The sequence below is a fragment of the Vanellus vanellus genome (genome assembly GCF_965231255.1).
Source record: "Vanellus vanellus genome assembly, chromosome: 14".
In the NCBI taxonomy this organism is placed as follows: Eukaryota; Metazoa; Chordata; class Aves; order Charadriiformes; family Charadriidae; genus Vanellus; species Vanellus vanellus.
Window position 1 is genome coordinate 18,644,969 of NC_138919.1, and position 17,929 is coordinate 18,662,897.

Here is a 17,929-nt window from a genome sequence, read left to right on the forward strand (position 1 = left end):
ACGCTGGTGGGAGTGCTGAGGCCTCCCATGAGATGGATGGCTGAAGAGCAAACGCTCCAAACACACCTTGGCGCGAGCGGCCAAACCCCCATCTGCATCCCCCGAAGCGGTGGGGAACCCCAGAGCTATCCCTGTGCGAGACACGGACCAGGGGCAGACAGGGAGCCATTTACCTCCATAAAAGCTCCAAAAATAACTCCTCCCAAGGGGGAAGCTGAGCACGGCGCAACTTATCTCCAGGATAAAGCCGCACATGCTGCTCCGGAGAGAAAACGGCTTCAGCCTCTGGTTTATGCCACAACTCACGCACAAATCATTTTCCCTCCCTGAATTTCAGTCTCTTGAGCCTAGTTTAAGGATTATAAATTGTAGAGAAAGAGAGACAAATTCCCATGAAATATTTCAGGGTAGCAATATCTGCATATCCCACCGAAAACATTTTGGACACCTTTTTCTTGCTTAGATTTACTGAGGACATGTTACCTCACTGCTACAGCACCCCGTCCCGCGGGTGCCAAGCCCTGTTACTCGCACTGAATCGCAGGTTATGCGTTTTGTGCCACCTCTTCCCCCCATAGCGTTTGCTGCTTTTCTGCACTGCCAATACAGGGTAAAACGTGCGAAGTAAGAATCTGAGGAACTGGAAGGGGGTGTCTGATTAAAACACAATGCCACAGGACTGCCTTTCTTGGTACACAGAAAATTAAAATGAAGAAGTAGCTTGATTAAAATCAGACACTGAAGATGCTTCTTTCCTAATACGCTGTGGTAACATGTAAAAAAAAATGTTAGCTGCCGCAATAACTGGCTTTTAAAGAAAAAATAAACACCAACATGTCCTTGTTCCCGAAGGCTAATTAAGAAGGCAGCTAATCAAGCAGAGACAGTTCACTCCTGTAAAATGTGACTGCCCACTCGGCTCTCCCTTACAAAGGTGCTCAGGGGCAGGTACAGCCGGTACCTGTGGCCTTTTGTGTCTGTGTCAGACAAGAACAAAAATAGATATGGAGCATCGTGTTATCATCTGCCAGAGAAACTCCAACAAATGAGCTGAATTAAAATGCAAGGCTTGAATTATTTGTGCAAAAACCCCCAGGTGCAGAGACCGTGGGGCTGATGTTTCTGTGAAGTCTTCTCCTGCCAGGAGCATGAGGTGCCCTGGGGAAGCCGGGAGAGCGGGGTTTCGGGGAGAATGCAGCAGCAGTGGTGGATGGCAGGTTCCCAGGGCCCGGAAGTGGGATGGTGCGGAGCTCATGGACACGGTGATGTCCGGCAGGACAGCCCCACTTTGCTGGAGGAAGGTCTGCTCCCTCCCACCCCAGGGACTCCCACTGTCCTGTCCCATCCTGGCTCCCAGCAGCTCCTGCCCGGCTCCGGGAGGGGGGAAACCCAGGAATAAGCTGGGGATAAGCTGGGGCAGCTCAGCTTGGGGCAGCACAGCAGAGCTGGTGCAGAAAGAGAGAGAAAGAGATTTGTTTTCCCCATCCTGGCTGCCAGCATGGTGAAACGCTGCTGTCACCCTCCCCTGCAGGTCCCAATCGAAACGGACAACCTTTGAGCTACCTGGACTTTGCAGACTTTGACTCTGGGGTCATTTCATAAACATGCTTGCAGAATCTGAGAATTAATTTCCCCCAGGCTGGATAGGACTGATCAATATTTCAGCCAGCAGCCGCTGCGCTATGGCAGGAGGAAATGCAGCGCGCGGGGAGAGGGAGAAGCCTGGATTTCATTGCTGTCCGGGGCCAGCGCTCTGCCTGAGTCCTCATCCAGCTCCCCTTCAAGTCACTGCAAATTTTCTAGTCTGTACAGATGCGATCTGGACCAGAGGCACTGCTGAGTGATAAAACACAATTTGCCCTGAAACACTGAAGAAGTATGATCTGGTGAACAGGATTACTTACAAAAGAGAAAAACAATTCATGCATAGTATATCAGAAGTTAAAGAACTAAAATACTACACAGCAACCTCTGCTGTAGGACCACATCCAGATCCCATGTACTTTAAATATCGAGTGACATAATTCGTCCAGTTTACCCCAGCTTTATTCCTGATGTAAGTACAACCAAACCTGCCAGTCAGTCTCCCTCAGGTAACCGTTTCTGCAGGGATTTGGTAGGTAAGGATTCCAACGCCCTTAAAAAAGCCCAAAACCTCATGGATGAGGTCTACAAGAGTATCTGATTACTGACTGTTATGTCCAGCAGCAACAAAAGCCTTTCTTCTTCACAACGTAACACAATGGAATTCCTTGCAATTTTTAAATACAGCTATATAAAGTGAATGCTGGGATTACCAGCTTCAACCTTTCCGGCCGGTTTATTCAGCCTTAGTCCCGAGGAAGAGCCTCGCGCAGAGCCAGCCCCCTCCGCTCCAGCCTGCCGGAGCGCTCATCCCGCAGCGCCGCTGCCACTGTGCGCAGATCCCACTGCTCTGCCGGCTCAGAGAAAACATTGCAATTTGATTTAATTGCTATGTTGACTTATAACAGTATGTTTACGCTGGATGCCTGCCAGCCGAAATGCAACAGGTTCGCAAAATGTATTTCCTCAAAACAGCATGATGTGCGATGTAATAAGGAAAGCGATCTTCCCGCCGCCCCGATTCCAGGGTTCATGTCGACTCCTCTGACTTGGAAGCAATGCTACCAACTCGGAAGAATTACACCCACCTAATTGATATGATAATCAGGCCTGGAGGCTGCATTTCACAGGTACAACACTCACGCTGCAGCTTTGGAAGGGGAATATTACTGTTGGAAACAAAAGCGATTAACAGTTGTTTGTACTACGGGGATTGTTTGGCCTGTTTAATATCCCTACCAAAAGATGCATTCTTTGTTGCACAATCCTAAAAGGAAATCAAAGAGAAACTTAAAGAACGTTGCTAATCCTTTGTCACTATAAGTCTGACGCTTAAAAGCCAGTAAAAACCTGCGCTTTGCCAATCGAAACAAAAATATTCTCTTCCCCGTGGCCCTGGCTGCTAGATTTCAGCCCGGCTACCAGCGCCCATGTCTTGGAGCCAAAACCTACGCTACAGGACCACCACAGGAGCTGGAAGGCGAGTGTGCTTGTCGTACCCCCGCAGAGCACAGCTCTGCACTGGTGCGTGGCCACCAGCCCACTCGGTGGCCAGCCGTGCACTGGGCCGCATCCCCAGAGCTGCGGGACCAGGAGATGCTGCCGGTGGGCAGCGTCGCTTCTGCAGCAGCGAGCGTCGGGAGGGACGGTGGGGACAAGGCGATAAACACCACTGTCAGCAGTGTTCATCAGTTAAGGAACGGGATTCCATGAGATGACGGCCTGCGATTCAAGCAGACTGGATTTTGCGACCCCAAAAGTCTCTTCTGGCCTGATATCACCCCGATGCTACTTGCTTCTACTCTATTAAAGACTTTAACTTCAGCTACAGAATGAAACAGCCACGTGGCTCTTACCAACCCTGGCCTGTGACTTGTAAAAACAGAAGAAAAGAAAGAAGATGTTAAAAATATCAAGCAAAATCTAAAGTCAGAGCCAAACTGGCTTTTATCTGTTTCAGTCAAAAGGGAGGTCCCTAGACACAGTAGTATTGCTTTGAATGGAACAAATAAACCTCCAAGATTTTATAATGAATACCCTTTCTACACATTTCTACAAAGCAGTCTCTAAAACTGGGAATGAGCGATGTCATTCTTAAACACATACCACCGGACACTTTTCTCACAACTCCAATAACAAGGTATCATTTTCTATTCGATCCTATTTGGCTTTTCCGTAAGGAACTATAAAAGCCTCTCTCAAAATCCTGGCACCGGTGTACGCAATAGGAATCCCAACACTGACTCTGCTGGGGCGGAATCTCCCCCTTCAAGAATAAAGCCTTGGAAGGAAAAAAAATAGTGTGTTGGTTTTGTTGCTGAGCCAGCTATTTAACTCCACCAGCTAGCAGAAACAAAGGGAAAACAAATAAAACTATAGAGCACGTGTTCCTTTTGGACAAATAAGCCAAAACCCTTTGAAATTTATGGCTCTACCGCATCCCTACCTGATAAGTCATACAGAAAGCTGCGGCTGCAGATATCAGCGATCACGTAAATAAATTTTATTATGCTGTACAATACTAGTACAGTTAGACACACTAATCATGGGAGAAGGGAGGCTGCTATTTTTTTCCTGTCCCATATGGTAATAATTTTGTATGATTGAACTGTTATGAGCTAAATAAAACTACACATTAACTGTAAGATACATTGCAAAAACATTAAATCTTCCCTGGAGTTTTAGCAAATATTTGCTTTTTCTATGATGCATTTGGCATTAGCAGAGGAATCTACACAGGGCCATAGGATTTATAAATAGATTTGGCTCCCTCTGCAATACTTTATGGGCAATTATTTCAGAAATGAAGATGCAGAGCCACAAATAAATAAAATAATTGCAGCCGATCGGGCTTTATTTACGGCTATCGCGTTTCCCTGACAGTCCGGCCTCCCTCCCCTCGTGTGCCCCACCAGCCCGCACCCCTGCCCAGACGAAGAGTTCTCGGTTAACCTCAAACACTGAGCACAAAAGGTGCCAAAGGCAGGTTCTGGTTTCCCCATTTCCAAATCCTGCCTGGGCCTTTCTGCAGCTGCCTGGCTCCCTGGATAAATTCAGCGTGGAACGGGGAGGCTGGGAAAGGGCAGAGCAGGTCCGCCGAGTCCCGCAGGGTTTCCAGCAGTTGGCCGGGGAGTACGTTTCGCTGTGACCCCCTGCAGAAGTCCCTGCCCAGGTCTGAGACCTTCCTTTGGCCCAGCAGACGCCCGGCTGTGTCAGGGAGGGGTGTGCGTGGTCTCCCCCAGCTGCCGCTCAGACAGGTAGGGGATGAGGTTGGAAGGAAGGGAGTATGGCTCGGTACAGCAGAACCCGCTTTCCAGGTAGTTCCAGTGAATCAAACCCAGGTAGCAACTGGCCTCACGCCTGCACATCACCCTCCAGGGACCTCGCACCGTTCCGCTTTCAGTACTTGGAATCCCAGACAGGGTGGGAAGCTCAAGATGATCAACATTCCTTGGGACCAGGCCTGAAATCCTGCTGATGCCAACTATATTTTCTAAAGAACAGTGTCTCAGTTCAGTTTAACACAGAAATGCCACTCACATTGCCTCCTCCAGCACTGAGGAGATGATCCGAGGCCCCAGTTTTCCTATGCAGCTGGGCACTCCGTACTATTCAGTGGTTGCTACCTGGGGTTCAGGAAGAAGGTTGCTTGATCAAAGAGGCTTATCAGAGAAAGAAGAGCATAGCTTCTGCTGCTTTGAACAGCTGTGGAGCTGAGTAACAACTGAAACACGCGGGATGCACCACATGGACACATCCTGGCTATCCACCTTGGGCAAGGAAGTCTCACTGAAGGAACAATGAGCTGATCTCAGAAGTAACCACCAGCATGATATTTTATGGTCCTCAAATTAAACTACTTAGAAAAAAATGTCCTTTCCACTGCCAGTCCTGATGCCCAGAGATGTCTGCCCCTGGTCTGGGAGCTCCCTCTGGCCTCCTGACCCGGCAAGGCGCAGCCAGCTCTGTGAAGCCCGGATCAGAAGGGTACTGGGCAGAAAAGAAGGGGCTCCAGAACCAAGGTGCCTAAGGCCTGAAGAAAGTCCTACAAGAAGAAGTCTCACAGCTTTAAAAGCCTTTTTGTTTGTTTGTTTTTGTAGTTCCAAGCACTTATTTTTCTATAAAGAAATGATGCTGCAAACCTCTCCAAGAACTTCATCTCCAGCAGTCCATAAGCTGGTGAGAGAGGCCAATGGGACCAGATGCCAAAGGAGCTAGGAAGATTTACACCAGCCGAGAATCTGGCTCCCCGTTCACTGTTATCAGAAAGAAGACAAATGCTTGCAAACATTCTTATTCAAAATCACTAATGTGTTCAGCGGTGCTCAGCACAAACGCAGCCGCGTTGCTCCTGTAAGGTGTGGTGCCTGGGAACACAGCTGCTGAACGCTCCAGTGCTGCTTTTTCCAGTGGTGTATGTAATGCAGGGAGAAAATAGGGTGTTGTTGCCCTTCAAATCAAGCAAAGGCAATGATTAAGACATCATCATTTTCTGTTACTGTTCTAGTGGATGGTAGTAATTGCCTCTACAGAGGAATGTGGCTATACCTCTATTGTCATCCATCATCTTGCCAAGGCTGCGTATGTACAGTACAAACGGTAAACTTTTGATTTGACCTCATTAGCACTCCCAGAATTACAATGTCATACCAATGATAAAGATTGAGATTATCTGCATCTCAGCAAATGGGGAAGAAACAAATCACACACCGTGTAAAAAGCCAACAGCGCAACCACGATTCTGCCAAATACTTAAAGGAGACTCGAACCTGCCCGGTTCTTGGTTTCGTGTGTGGGACGGACACAATTAGGAATTGTTCCTGTATGCATCAAACTTGCAGATATAGGGGATGGACCCATGCACTGACGATGTGATGATCTGAGCATTCCAGGAGAGGGCAGAGAGGGGAAGAGAAGATGTTGGAGTAAATGCTCTCAGATGCCAGTATTACCTGTGCTTCCTCCGACCGCTCCCAGGCAATCAGTGATGCACGGGAAATGCGGAAAAAACTGTATGCAATTTGGGAAACACCACCAAGGCACCTGGCCTTTGCACAAACGCCATGTCCTGCCTGGACGTTCATGGGATTTCCCTGTGACTCCCAGGACGAATGCACATAAGGAGGGCTCCTGCTCAAACATGAGTTGAAGGAAAGCGGGACCAATTTTTTGGCCCTTCTGGCAGTCAAATAAGATCAAGCCAAACCTGTACCTGTCTGAGGTCAGCCTACAGCAAAATCTATAGCGAAACAGGGAATTGCTCAGTCTCCAGCCAGCAGCTTACCCCCTGAGCTGTGCTCCCCTGTAACACAATGCCAATACATATTCCAAACCACTCGTTCTCAGTGACTTTAGTCTTTTATGGACCATCTTAGAGGAAATTAACTGAACTTCCCTACAGTGGGAACAAAAGAAGGAAATGAATTTATTCTTCCAGTGGTACCCTTGACACAGATACTGAGTAGCTTCATTAAACACTTTGCAGCCCCGAGTGTCTTTGCTAAACCCTCTACAATACGCACAGAGCCATTTTCCTTATTACAACACAAACACACAGGTCAGGATTCAGAACTCATTTCCATCTGCTTTGTATCTGAATAACTTCCTTCATCTCAATGGGATCTGGGCAGGCACAAATCAAGGCTGCATCATCCCAGTCCTTCCCTTTCTCTCCAGATTCATTACCTTGCAGCACCACTCTCAGATAAACTCATTTTCACAGAGTCAGCATAGCCACAGCCAAATGACTAATACAACCCTTTAATACAAACAACAATAAATCAACGGATTAAATTATAATTTATCAGACAAATACTATTTAGCTCTTCCCAAAGCTGTTCTGAAGCATCTCTCTTGTCTGGCCATATTCCAGGGGAGCGCTGACACTAGATAAAGCTCAGACCCGCAGAGTCAGTTTACGTACGAAAGAAATGCTGAAAACATCCTGTATTTATGAAGGGAGATTTCACAGAGATCAGAGTGAATAACATTCCTGAGAAGACTGCAATGTATCTGAAGCCTCCTCGGGATCTCTCCCGAAGCCCGCTCTAGCAGGGCAAGGCTTCAACAGCCCCTGAAGCAAGCAAGCCCGGGGAACCAGACACCTTGAGAACCTTGAGAGATGCTACAGCAAACTTTTAACGGCTTAGAAAATGGCAACAGGCTATTCCACCACAATTTCACTCCGCAACACAGACTTTTTTTACTTACTTCATTGGTTTAAACAATGCTTGTCCATAGTTCTGGAACGTCATGATCAGCTTCAGCTGGGTGCCTCCTGATTTCATCGCTGTGGGAAGAAAACAAAACCGCTTTAAAATGCTACATGTGGATCTACTTACATTCAGCTTCCTCAAAACAAAATCATTTATCTTCTGCTCTGCATTAGATTCAGCACTGCGGCATCTGAGCACCAAGCAGGGTAGCCTTAACGGGACAACAGGCCATTATGCAGGTGCTGAGTACAGGGGAGAGCTTGGGGCTGCCGACCAGGACTGAGAATGGATTGTACTCCCCGATGTGTCTTTGTCTTCTTCAACTGGCCACAGGCGGAACCAGGATGGTTCCATAAGCACCCTAACTGAACAGCAGGTATAGGAACAGACCGTCCTATTTTTCCACTGTCCTGTGGAGAAACAGCACTGTTTTCTCCATCTTCCATTGCTTTTGGACTTCTGCTAACAGGGACACACGGTGGGAAGGGAGCTGGGTTGCTTCCGAAGACTGGGAGGTACAGTCCAATGCACAGCAGACATTTCTTCAATTAAAAGTATGAGCAGATACTATAGCAAATCTCTGATCTCCGCTGCAAGTTTAATAATTGTTGCTGAGCAGTAGAGATATGTAAATTCATCTCCTCTCCGTGCAATGGATATGTATCCAAACCCACCCATTCACTTCCAGGGATCCATGATAAATGCGCTCATTTCCTAGCTGAGAGCTAATGGGAATTTAAGACGGACGTTTATGCACACCAGTCTGAACAATTTGGACAACGTCATGCTAACAGGCGGGTTATAGTGTTGCTAATGTCAAAGCGAACTTTTTTATGTGTAAGAATTCATAAAACCGCATTTTACGTGATGATAAGGTTACTTAAAAAAGAGACATATATACTTTGGCAAACCAGCTGCTTTTCTCAGTCAAACCTGCCCTCAGTGAGTGAGACGACCTGCGCCCGGGCTGCCCAACCCCGCTCTGTGCCCGGGGCGGCAGGCCGGGGCAGCCGTGCCGCTGTGCGTGAGTCAGTCCTTTAAAACCGCTTCCTACGAACCATCAGATAATCAATCCCTTTCTCTACAGTTCTGACAAAACCTGTGTCAACTGCAGAACTACATAAATGTCAAGTTACCTTGCTCTGGAAATTTTGGCTTAGCGCTGCCCTTGTTCCCCCTATATAGCTTGTACTTTTTTTTTTTTTCCTCTAACCAATGTCATTAGCTGCGCAACCTTTTAATTACTCATCTCTGTGCCTTATTGCCGATAGGTCATCAGCTCTCTTGCAGCACTTGTAATCTACATTTTTGCAACAAAATGCTATGCAAATCTGGTCAGGGTGTAATTACACTTCTCCTAGAACAAAATCCCTCCTGCCTTGCTGTTTCGCTGACCCCAGCCTTCTCTTGCATTTCCAGTTTATCCCAAAGGAACAAACACCTAATTAGAAATTAGAGGGCGTTAAGTAACTTGCACCAAACAGGTACGGGGGAAGGAAGCACGTGGCTTTCACAAACGAAACCCCCCCTGTGGCGCAGAACAGGCCGGTGGATGTGCACCAGAGGGGAGAGGGAGCCATAGGCCCTTCCTCAGCCCACCCGGAGCCCGCAGGCCCGCCGCAGCTGGAGCCCTCCAGCCGCCCCCGGCCCACCCTGCCCCGGCCTCCCCCAGCCTGGCTCTGTGCCCTGGGCACCCCCTGGCCACTCTGGCCAGCACCCGGGGACACATGGCCACCACCAGCCCCGCCACCCACCCTGCCCCGACACAGCCTGAGGCACGGGGTGTGCCCAGCTCGTTAAGGCCCAGGCTGTGATTGCACCCCTCTTTGCCTGGGCTGTCTCCATATAACACCAGTTATCTCCAGTAACACCGACCTCAGCACCACAGGGCAGAATCGCCTCTGTTCTGGCAGGTATACCTCCCCCCAGCCCAGCAACCTCAACACAGATGCTTCCAGACCGCTTCTGCCAACTGAAGACCAGCTTTTCTCTAAATTTTCTCTGAAATGTATGTAATTTATGTGGCTTCATTCGATTCTGAGGAGCACGGGGCTTAGAGATTGGCTCCCTCTCCTCTGTGAGACACGTATGACCAAAATATAGCAAAGGTCCGCTAAGCCCACCCGAGAAAAGGGAAGGATAGAGCCCATTTTGAGGCACGGCTGGGAAGCCAAGTGTTTGGGAAATCACATCAATGCAAAGAAGAAGAAAGAAAGATGTTCCAGCATGCCCTTTTCTAAGCACAAAGTTTCAGATACGCTAAGAGGACTGGTTTCTCAGCAAATTGAAGCCACTCGACAGATAATGATTTTGTTAGCAGCCGAACTCAACAATGAGTGTGTCATCACCAAGCAGGGAAATGTATGAAGAAGATTAACAATTCAGAATAATTCTTCCATGAGACACAAAGGCCTGGTTTCCTGTCAGAAGGAATTGAGCTGAAGTAAGACAAAAGCATCTCCCTGGTCTTTTCAGATCCATCTTATTGTATTGCCTTAATTGGTTGCAATAGTGGCCTCAACCAAACACAAGTTTTGCTGGCACGTTGTCCCCCCACCACTGCTAGGAGTAAACTTGGACCTCCCCAAACCAGAGGGTGACACTGGTGGGTACAGTGTCCCCTCGAGCCTTCCAGCAGGGCACGCTGGAAGCCATGTGCATCATGGGCAGCAGTCTGTGCCCAAGCCCCACGTTGGCTTCCCCCCACACCATCCGGACTCCCACGCCGATATTGCCACTGGGGCTGCTTGTTCCGTGCTGCGGAGGGACCAGCCAGGCTGGAGGCCATTCAAAGCCACCCTCCAAGCTCAGACTAGGTAGAGTCTAACATTGCAATCCCCACAGAGAGAGAAACACATGAGCTTAGCCTGTCCTTTTGGACTCAACAAAACCCTTCATGCCCCTCTAAACTAAGCAGACTTGGGAGCCATCCGGGGTGCCCAAGCCTTGGGGGTGGCAATGTCAGAAAAGAGCAGATCCCACTGGAGATGATTCCCTCAGACCTCTAGGTCAGATTACTTCCCTTGCCCTAACCTAGCGTTACATCTGCCTACGGGCTTTCATCTCGTTTTATGAGCTGTATTCCTTCAGGAACTCCCTTTCCTGCTCAGACCTCCATTAAACGTGTCCCTCTGGCCATTATGGCCAAAGAGCGGGAGCCCCGTTGGCTCCCAGGAGCTTATCCTCAACAAGCATTGTTGGCTTATCTGGAGCTGCCTTTGTCCCTTCACCTACTGCCCACAGGAACATTTCTCAAGAATTTCTAATACCTAGAAGCAGCATATGCAATTTTCCAAGAAACTGGAGAACGCTACACCACTGCAGTCTGTCACATCTACCATCAGCAGGCTTAGGTATTTTTAAGGAGGCCTTGCAATGTAAGACTGTGCTGACTCCGAGAGAAACCCTAGTCACACTTTGAATTCACCTTTTTTTTTAGGGTTTCTGAATATACTGGCACATCACAGGTCGTGAACAGCTCTGTAAAAGGCTTTATAAACCTGCTAGCTCCCAGCAGGTACCTCAAATCAAGTCTCATACAGCTCCTGGGCGTACTGGCACAGTGTTAAAAACAAATCCCAATACAATCATTACTTTTTATCTTCAGGCAACTCAAAGTCTCTCTTCTCCCCTCAAAGTAGAAGGAAATGGAAAGCAGCATTAACCTTTCCTGTTAACCCAGAGCAAGGGCTTTTGGGTGTGAACAGAAATCTTCCTCATTTTAGGAGGCTTTGCAAAAAATTCCTCGAGATATCTTTTTGCTTGAGTGTCTGTGGGATTAGAGTCCTGTCCAAAGACCAGGGAAATTGGTGGGATTCCTTCTGTTTTCTCTCATGGACTTTGGATCAAGCCTCCAAAGGTCCTCGCTCCATCCCCATCTACGAGCCTGCTGTCAGGGCCACGTGCCACGTCTGCTATTTCCCCACCTTGTCCCCTCACCAAAACAGGACCTGAATTCCCCTCCTGATGCACAGACACCATCCGATATAAAAGATGAGCTATGTATCATCTCTCAATCATCTTCTTCTAACCATGTGCTACAGGGTTTCTGAGTCTGTCTTCTAAAGCTGCTGGTACTAACCCCTAGTGGAGACTCAATGTTGCCCAATGTTGACCTGGAATTTGAACTGGTCTGGCTTTCCAGCTCCTCTGCCTACTGGACAGCCCTCATCCTACCGGCCTGTCCGGACCATGTGCTCTTCTGAAGGAGAGCAAGAGTCCCAACAGGACCTCTGAACCTGGCTTTTGGTCAGAATCCAACAAACATTTTAAAATGTATTTAATTATGCAAAGGTAACGCCTGAGAAGTGAGATCCAGTCAAAGCCCAGGATGCGGTAACATCTGAAACAGAGGACGTTCAGATCCATTTCGAACTCCTATTTATAGATCAAGTTAAATCTAACCTAAACACGTTGATTGTCTTTAACAAGTAATACTCTGCCCCAGGGTAGACACGTGGCCCTGTTCAAGCTGTAAAGAACAAATTTCAAAACAAATTCAAGCCCTCATCATCTCTTAATGTGTTCTTGTTCAGCCAATTCTGCTAACTTGTTTTTAAAGGCCTTTCTTGGTTTAGTGAAGAGAGTAAGAGGCTTCTGGAGGGGAAGAGATCTGTGAAATCATTCAGAGGCTTTGTTGTACATTTTAAGTCCCCTCCTTTCATCTGGAATTGTAAATCAATCTGTTGACTCTTGGCAGATTCATTGTTTTCTTATACAGTAAATCAATGGTGCTACATTTCATTAAGTTTTTCAGATGTTCTCAACAGCACTTTTTCCCTTCCTTTGGATGAGATTTTTATAATTTACTTCAGCACCAGAATTTAGGTTCAATATTAGACATCTTGTCTTTTTTTTTCCCCTGACTTGAAGCAGAGTCCACCTGAGTTAATTGCAGCATTTATTCACTGCGTGAGTAATCTTGCGTGCGTGCTTTCTAATTACCGCCTGTACAAACTGAAGGCAGTGCAGGTTCAGAAATGAACTCAGTCGGGGAATGTTTCCAAACCTTCCCAACCAGAGAATTTAAAGACTCAAAAAATGAATCCCAGTCAAACACAGGAATGACGGAAGGCCATTGTGCCCGCAGGTGACCCCCCCCCAGCCCCTCGGGCCAGCAGCACGAGCAGCGCCGAGACCAGGCTGCCTCTACCACACACCGGGCCGTATTTGTCGTGAAACTGCTGACAGCGCTGCCACAATTATGCACAGACGTCTTGTAAATATGCAAGAAAATAGCTAACTATGGTTATTTATGCATGCAATAAACAGTTATGAAAGGCAAAGGAAATGTGCAATTGCCTGTGCATGTGCTGCTTCTGAAAACTAGGTTTCAGCGCTCGGTGGAAAAACAATTCTCTCTAGGCTCCTATTTATGGCAAGAGGAAATTTTCAGTGAATTAAATCAAATTAAGAGCTATCCCTTTATGCTGAACAAAATGAATAGGAAATATATATATATTGACGCAGGGCACAGAGTACATCCTCAGCCTGAGCGCCCGGGGTAACCCTGTCCTTTCCAAGGCCAGCTCTAGGTGTCACTGTGGGAGCTGGATGCGACGCTCCTTCCCAGCCAGGGATTTGTTCCATTTAAACTTTAACATCAAGAAAATGTCACCTTGGTGCTCCCTGCTCTGGGGAATTGCTTCTGTCGCCGTTTTCATTTTAAAGTCACACTGCACGCTACAGAGTCGTGTGAGCGGTTCTGATAGATGCCGGGGGATCAATCTGGTCACCGCTCTCCTCCATAAATAATGCAAGCTGAGCAGGGAAATTACAACGTGGCTGCGAAAGCTGTTTAGCTGCAGTTTGGATCTAATTACGGTAGGTATCAGGAACCCACACAGCAAATCACCTAATTCTATTAAAGCCAAAGCAAAGCTGAACGCTGGGAAGAAACTGGATAAAGCAATATCCCATTTCATCTAATGCATGTAAGCCTGTGTATTTAATTGTTCTGCTTGCAAAAAGAAGCCTGAAGATTGGGCATTATGAAGGTTTCCCTTTATTTTATACTTCTAACCTGGCATCTTTGCAGCTGCCTTAAAAAAAAAAAAAAAAAAAAGCAAAACAACAAAAAATGGCCATAAGGAAAGAAAAAAACAGACAGATATGCAGGAATACGCAAAAGAATGGAACAGCCCTATAAATGTCCTTTGGTCAAATACATTACTCTCTATTAATCAGCTTACATGCTTTTGAATCCCTGCTGCTGCTCTGCAGTAAAGCTGAAAACTGGCAGGTATTATTTTAAAACATGTATTTTTAAACACTCAGAGAATTCGTAACATAAAATAAGAAACACTGCACTGTGTAACAAAAAAACCCCGACAGTATATTAACAATGTGTTCTTTCTTGCTTTGGAACCTGACAAAGCTCCTGAATCCCCACAGAGGCGGGCAGCGCTACCAGCAAAATTCAAATCCTGGCATCTCTGCACTGGCAAAAGTCCCCTTCCACTTCTATACACTTGAGTTTAGACTGGGATTTATGTGCAGGAATCATTCCCTGTCGGTTCCCGCAGCGACCGATACCAATACCAAATGCACCTCATGTTTTAGTTGATGGAAATTATCCTGATCACTGCTAGAAACCATGGCTCTGTGTTTTTGTTAGGGGCATAGGGGCCCTACCGTGCTCTGAAGAGCCTTGTTCAAACATTAACAGAGAGACAATCCCATAGGAAATCGCTAATAACAATCATAAATCTTCCTCTGTGGCCCTTTCCCCCTGTTGATCTGAAAGCTCTATCAAAATCATAATTAATGGAAACCTCACGACACGTCTATATGACACATTAGGTGAAATCATGGCCCCAGGGAAGTAAATGGCAAAACTTCCACTTACGTCAGCAGGGTGAGGATTTCACTCCTGTTTTTTATGATAACCACTTTGCTGCGAGGTTAACTGAAGCACAGAGAGGTTAAGCAACATGCCCAGAAGCACAAGTGAAGATCAAGCCCAGAAGATAAGTGACGACTGAGTACTGAACTATTATTTCTCATTCCTACCTCCCTTCTCCCACCAGCTTCTACGTCCCTACATCAACCTTAACCATCCCACTGCTCTGCAGAAGTGACAGATGTCACAGATTGAACACTGTCGAGTTTGCTGCAAACTCTGCACGTCCTCCTGAGCTCTGAAGTGTTGAAGAGGTAAACAGAGATCATAGACTCACAGAAGGGTTTAGGTTGGAAGGGACCTTAAAGACCATCACGTTCCACCCCCCTGCCCTGGGCAGGGCCACCTCCCCCCAGCCCAGGTTGCTCCCAGCCCCGTCCAACCCGGCCTTGGACACCTCCGGGGATGGGGCAGCCACAGCTCCTTGGGGCACCCTGCGCCAGGGGCTCACCGCCCACCCGCACAGCCCCGATGCACCCAGCAGCCACGCAGTACCAAACACCACTACGGCCGATGCATTTTGTGTAAACCTCAGCGGGTGAGCCAGGAGAGGGTTTGGTTGAGCATCACCTCTGCACAGGGCTGGGGACAGCCTGGGCACTGCCTGGGGCACCGCCGCTCTCTGCAGGGACAGGGGAGGGCACAGCCTCCATCTTTTCCTCCTCGATGGATGTGCTCAAAGAGCAACGGTAACACACGTGTTACAGAGTGCTGGTGCGCTCCCCTCTCACACGTGTCACTAACACCCCAGAAATGGGCTGGCATTGCAGGGAGAGGTCAGGAAAAGTGCGGACTACGTCAAGGAGACAGTCACCACATCCCTCGTCACCCTCCGGTGCAGAGCAGAGTAGAGCAGCACGGGCAGAGCCGCCTGCTGCTGCTGCTGCGGGGTCACAGCTCAGCTGGAGAAGGGACAACACATGGCCTCATTGTCAAACCCGAGCTCCTTCACGAATCACTCCGATCCAGAGTTTTGGGGACAGAAAGCCCATCACAGGTTAATTAATGAGCCCGTGTGTGTCATCTTTCATGAGCTAGGTCTCCACTGCACCCTGGAATCCAGCACGTGGGGTGGCACCCGGGTACCACAAACTGCCCTACGCCGAAGCCAGCCCAGCCGAGCCCGGAGCAGGGCTGCGTGCCGAGCACAGCCCCCTCCCTGCCGGAGCAGCTCTCCTGTGGCACCCTGCTTTCCACACCTACTCCAGCCGGATCGGCCACACCAGCCCACCCCTGACCACCGAGGATCTCCCCTATCCTGCTCGGCAGCCGCTGTGACTCACACGCCACAGAACATGGAAACCTTGGGGCCACTCGTGCTATTCTTGCCGGGCCGTTTCCTGCTGAAGCCAGGGGAATTTTTGCCTCGCGGGGACAAAGGACAAAACCCCGCTGACCTCATCCCGCGGTGCCAACACACCACCCATCCGCGCAGCTCCTGCCGCTCCGGCCCTCCGAAATGGGCTCGGCAAATTTGCCCTCAGCGCAAGGCACCTCATTGTCAGCGTGGCCGATGGCAGCAGCCGGCTGTGCGACGGCAGCGGCTGAACGGCCGGCTGTGCGATGGCGATGGCAATGCCTGGCTGTGCAACGGCAGCGGGTGTCTGTGCTGCAGCACTCCACCGCTGAGCCCCCGGCCCCCCGCCATGCGTGTGTGCAGCACCCCAGGCATTGCCTTTGGGGTTCTGGGGTTTTTTCCCCCTGCGCAGCTGAATCCAAGGAGACGCACACCGCCACCATAGAGCCCTGGAGAAAAGCCCTGAACTGTGTCACCTTGTCTACCCAGAGCCCGAGGCTGGCAGGGCACATCCCTGCCGTGGATTTCCAAGCGGAACAGAGCCGCGCTCTGCCCGGGGCTCCCTGCATGGCACTGGGGGGGGGGGGGGCGTGCAGCCCCCCACAGCCCTGCAGAGCACCCACCGCCGGGCACAGCCTTTCCAGTAACAACCAGCCCCTCACACAAACCCAGCACCAGCAAGATGCTATCTGCTTTTTGCCGTCCTTTTTTCTTAATCATCGTATTTATCTTAAAGAACCGAACCAGACACTTTCAGCCTGATTGTGGCTAAAAGATGCCTGAAAGGAAGGGGGCTTGCCTGGCTGGCAGGCTTTTCAGTGAGTCAGTAATACAGAGCTGGCAATATCTCGTTACGCTTAACAGGGAAAATGAGCGCAGAAGTCGGGAAGCGATGCTGCAGGCACGCCAGAGAGAAGCCATGCAAAATATTCATTAATGTTAAAACAGCAATGAGATCCTGAACAATGAGCAAATAAGCATAAAAAATGAGATATATCCGAACATACCAACACTGGTTATCTTTTGGGAGACCAGGTCTTGTAGCAAAGCTTCAATTGCAGGATTATGTCTGGAATACAACTCGTACCGATTAATGCCAATGTGGAATTTTAACCAGTTTGGGTAGGAGTCTATGGAGGTTTCTCCAGTTGGCAAAAATTCTTCATTATCTTCATTTTGCCTACCACCAAAAAAAAAAAAAAAGAACAACACAACAAAAACCCAAAAATGAGGAGAAAGAAATAACATTACAGCTTGTAACAGGCATCAAGAAACAGGGCTTCAAAACGTGACAACGTGGAGGAGAGGCAAAGCCGACAGGGGAGGGGGAAGTCCCCAGCTTGTCCCTGTGCCCACCTGGGGCCGGGTCAGCCGCATTGCCACCTCCACTCATGGTGCCTGAGTTAAAGCCCGTGGAATTCGGGAGCAAAACTCGGCGTGACATCCCCGAGCGTTAGCAGGGGCCCTTACAGAGCAGCAACGTGGAGCTGCACGGTTTAGGTTGCGTTTAAGGCTGCGTTATGTCGCATGCATCTTTTACCCGTTTGACCCAAGCCACAGCATCACCCTGCACCCCTGTCAAGGGGGAGGTGGGGCTGAGCGCTGGGGCACAGCAGTGCCCGGCCCCCCCGGTGCCCCCACTTCTGCTGCTCCTCTCCGAACGCAGAGGCCCAGGAGAGGCTGCACCCCCCGAGCCGGGCACTGCCCCCGCGGGCACTGCCCCCTTCCCCAGCGGGAGGATACTGTTATGGAGAAGAATGGTTAAAATGACTTGGAACTGCTAAATCTCATGTTAGCTCTGCGAACTTTGGCTGCAGGCACTAAGGAAAATATATGTACAACAGCAGCTGCATTGTGGGCATCAATGATAATTTCACTCTTCACCCACTGAATACGCCAGCACAGAGCTGTTACCCCAAATCCCTCTGTGCT

General features: G+C 48.9%; 1 protein-coding gene across 1 annotated transcript in view; it reads right to left on the reverse strand.

Annotated features, from left to right (window-relative positions):
* Positions 1-17,929, reverse strand: part of FAM20C (FAM20C golgi associated secretory pathway kinase) — a gene marked incomplete at its 5' end in the record, with an annotated part of 59,860 nt that overhangs the window by 40,258 nt on the left and 1,673 nt on the right. Inside the window, 2 exons of the mRNA XM_082490495.1 lie at positions 7,795-7,873; positions 17,005-17,177. Coding sequence (XP_082346621.1) covers positions 7,795-7,873; positions 17,005-17,177 — 252 coding nt within the window. The remainder of the gene's footprint in view (positions 1-7,794; positions 7,874-17,004; positions 17,178-17,929) is intronic.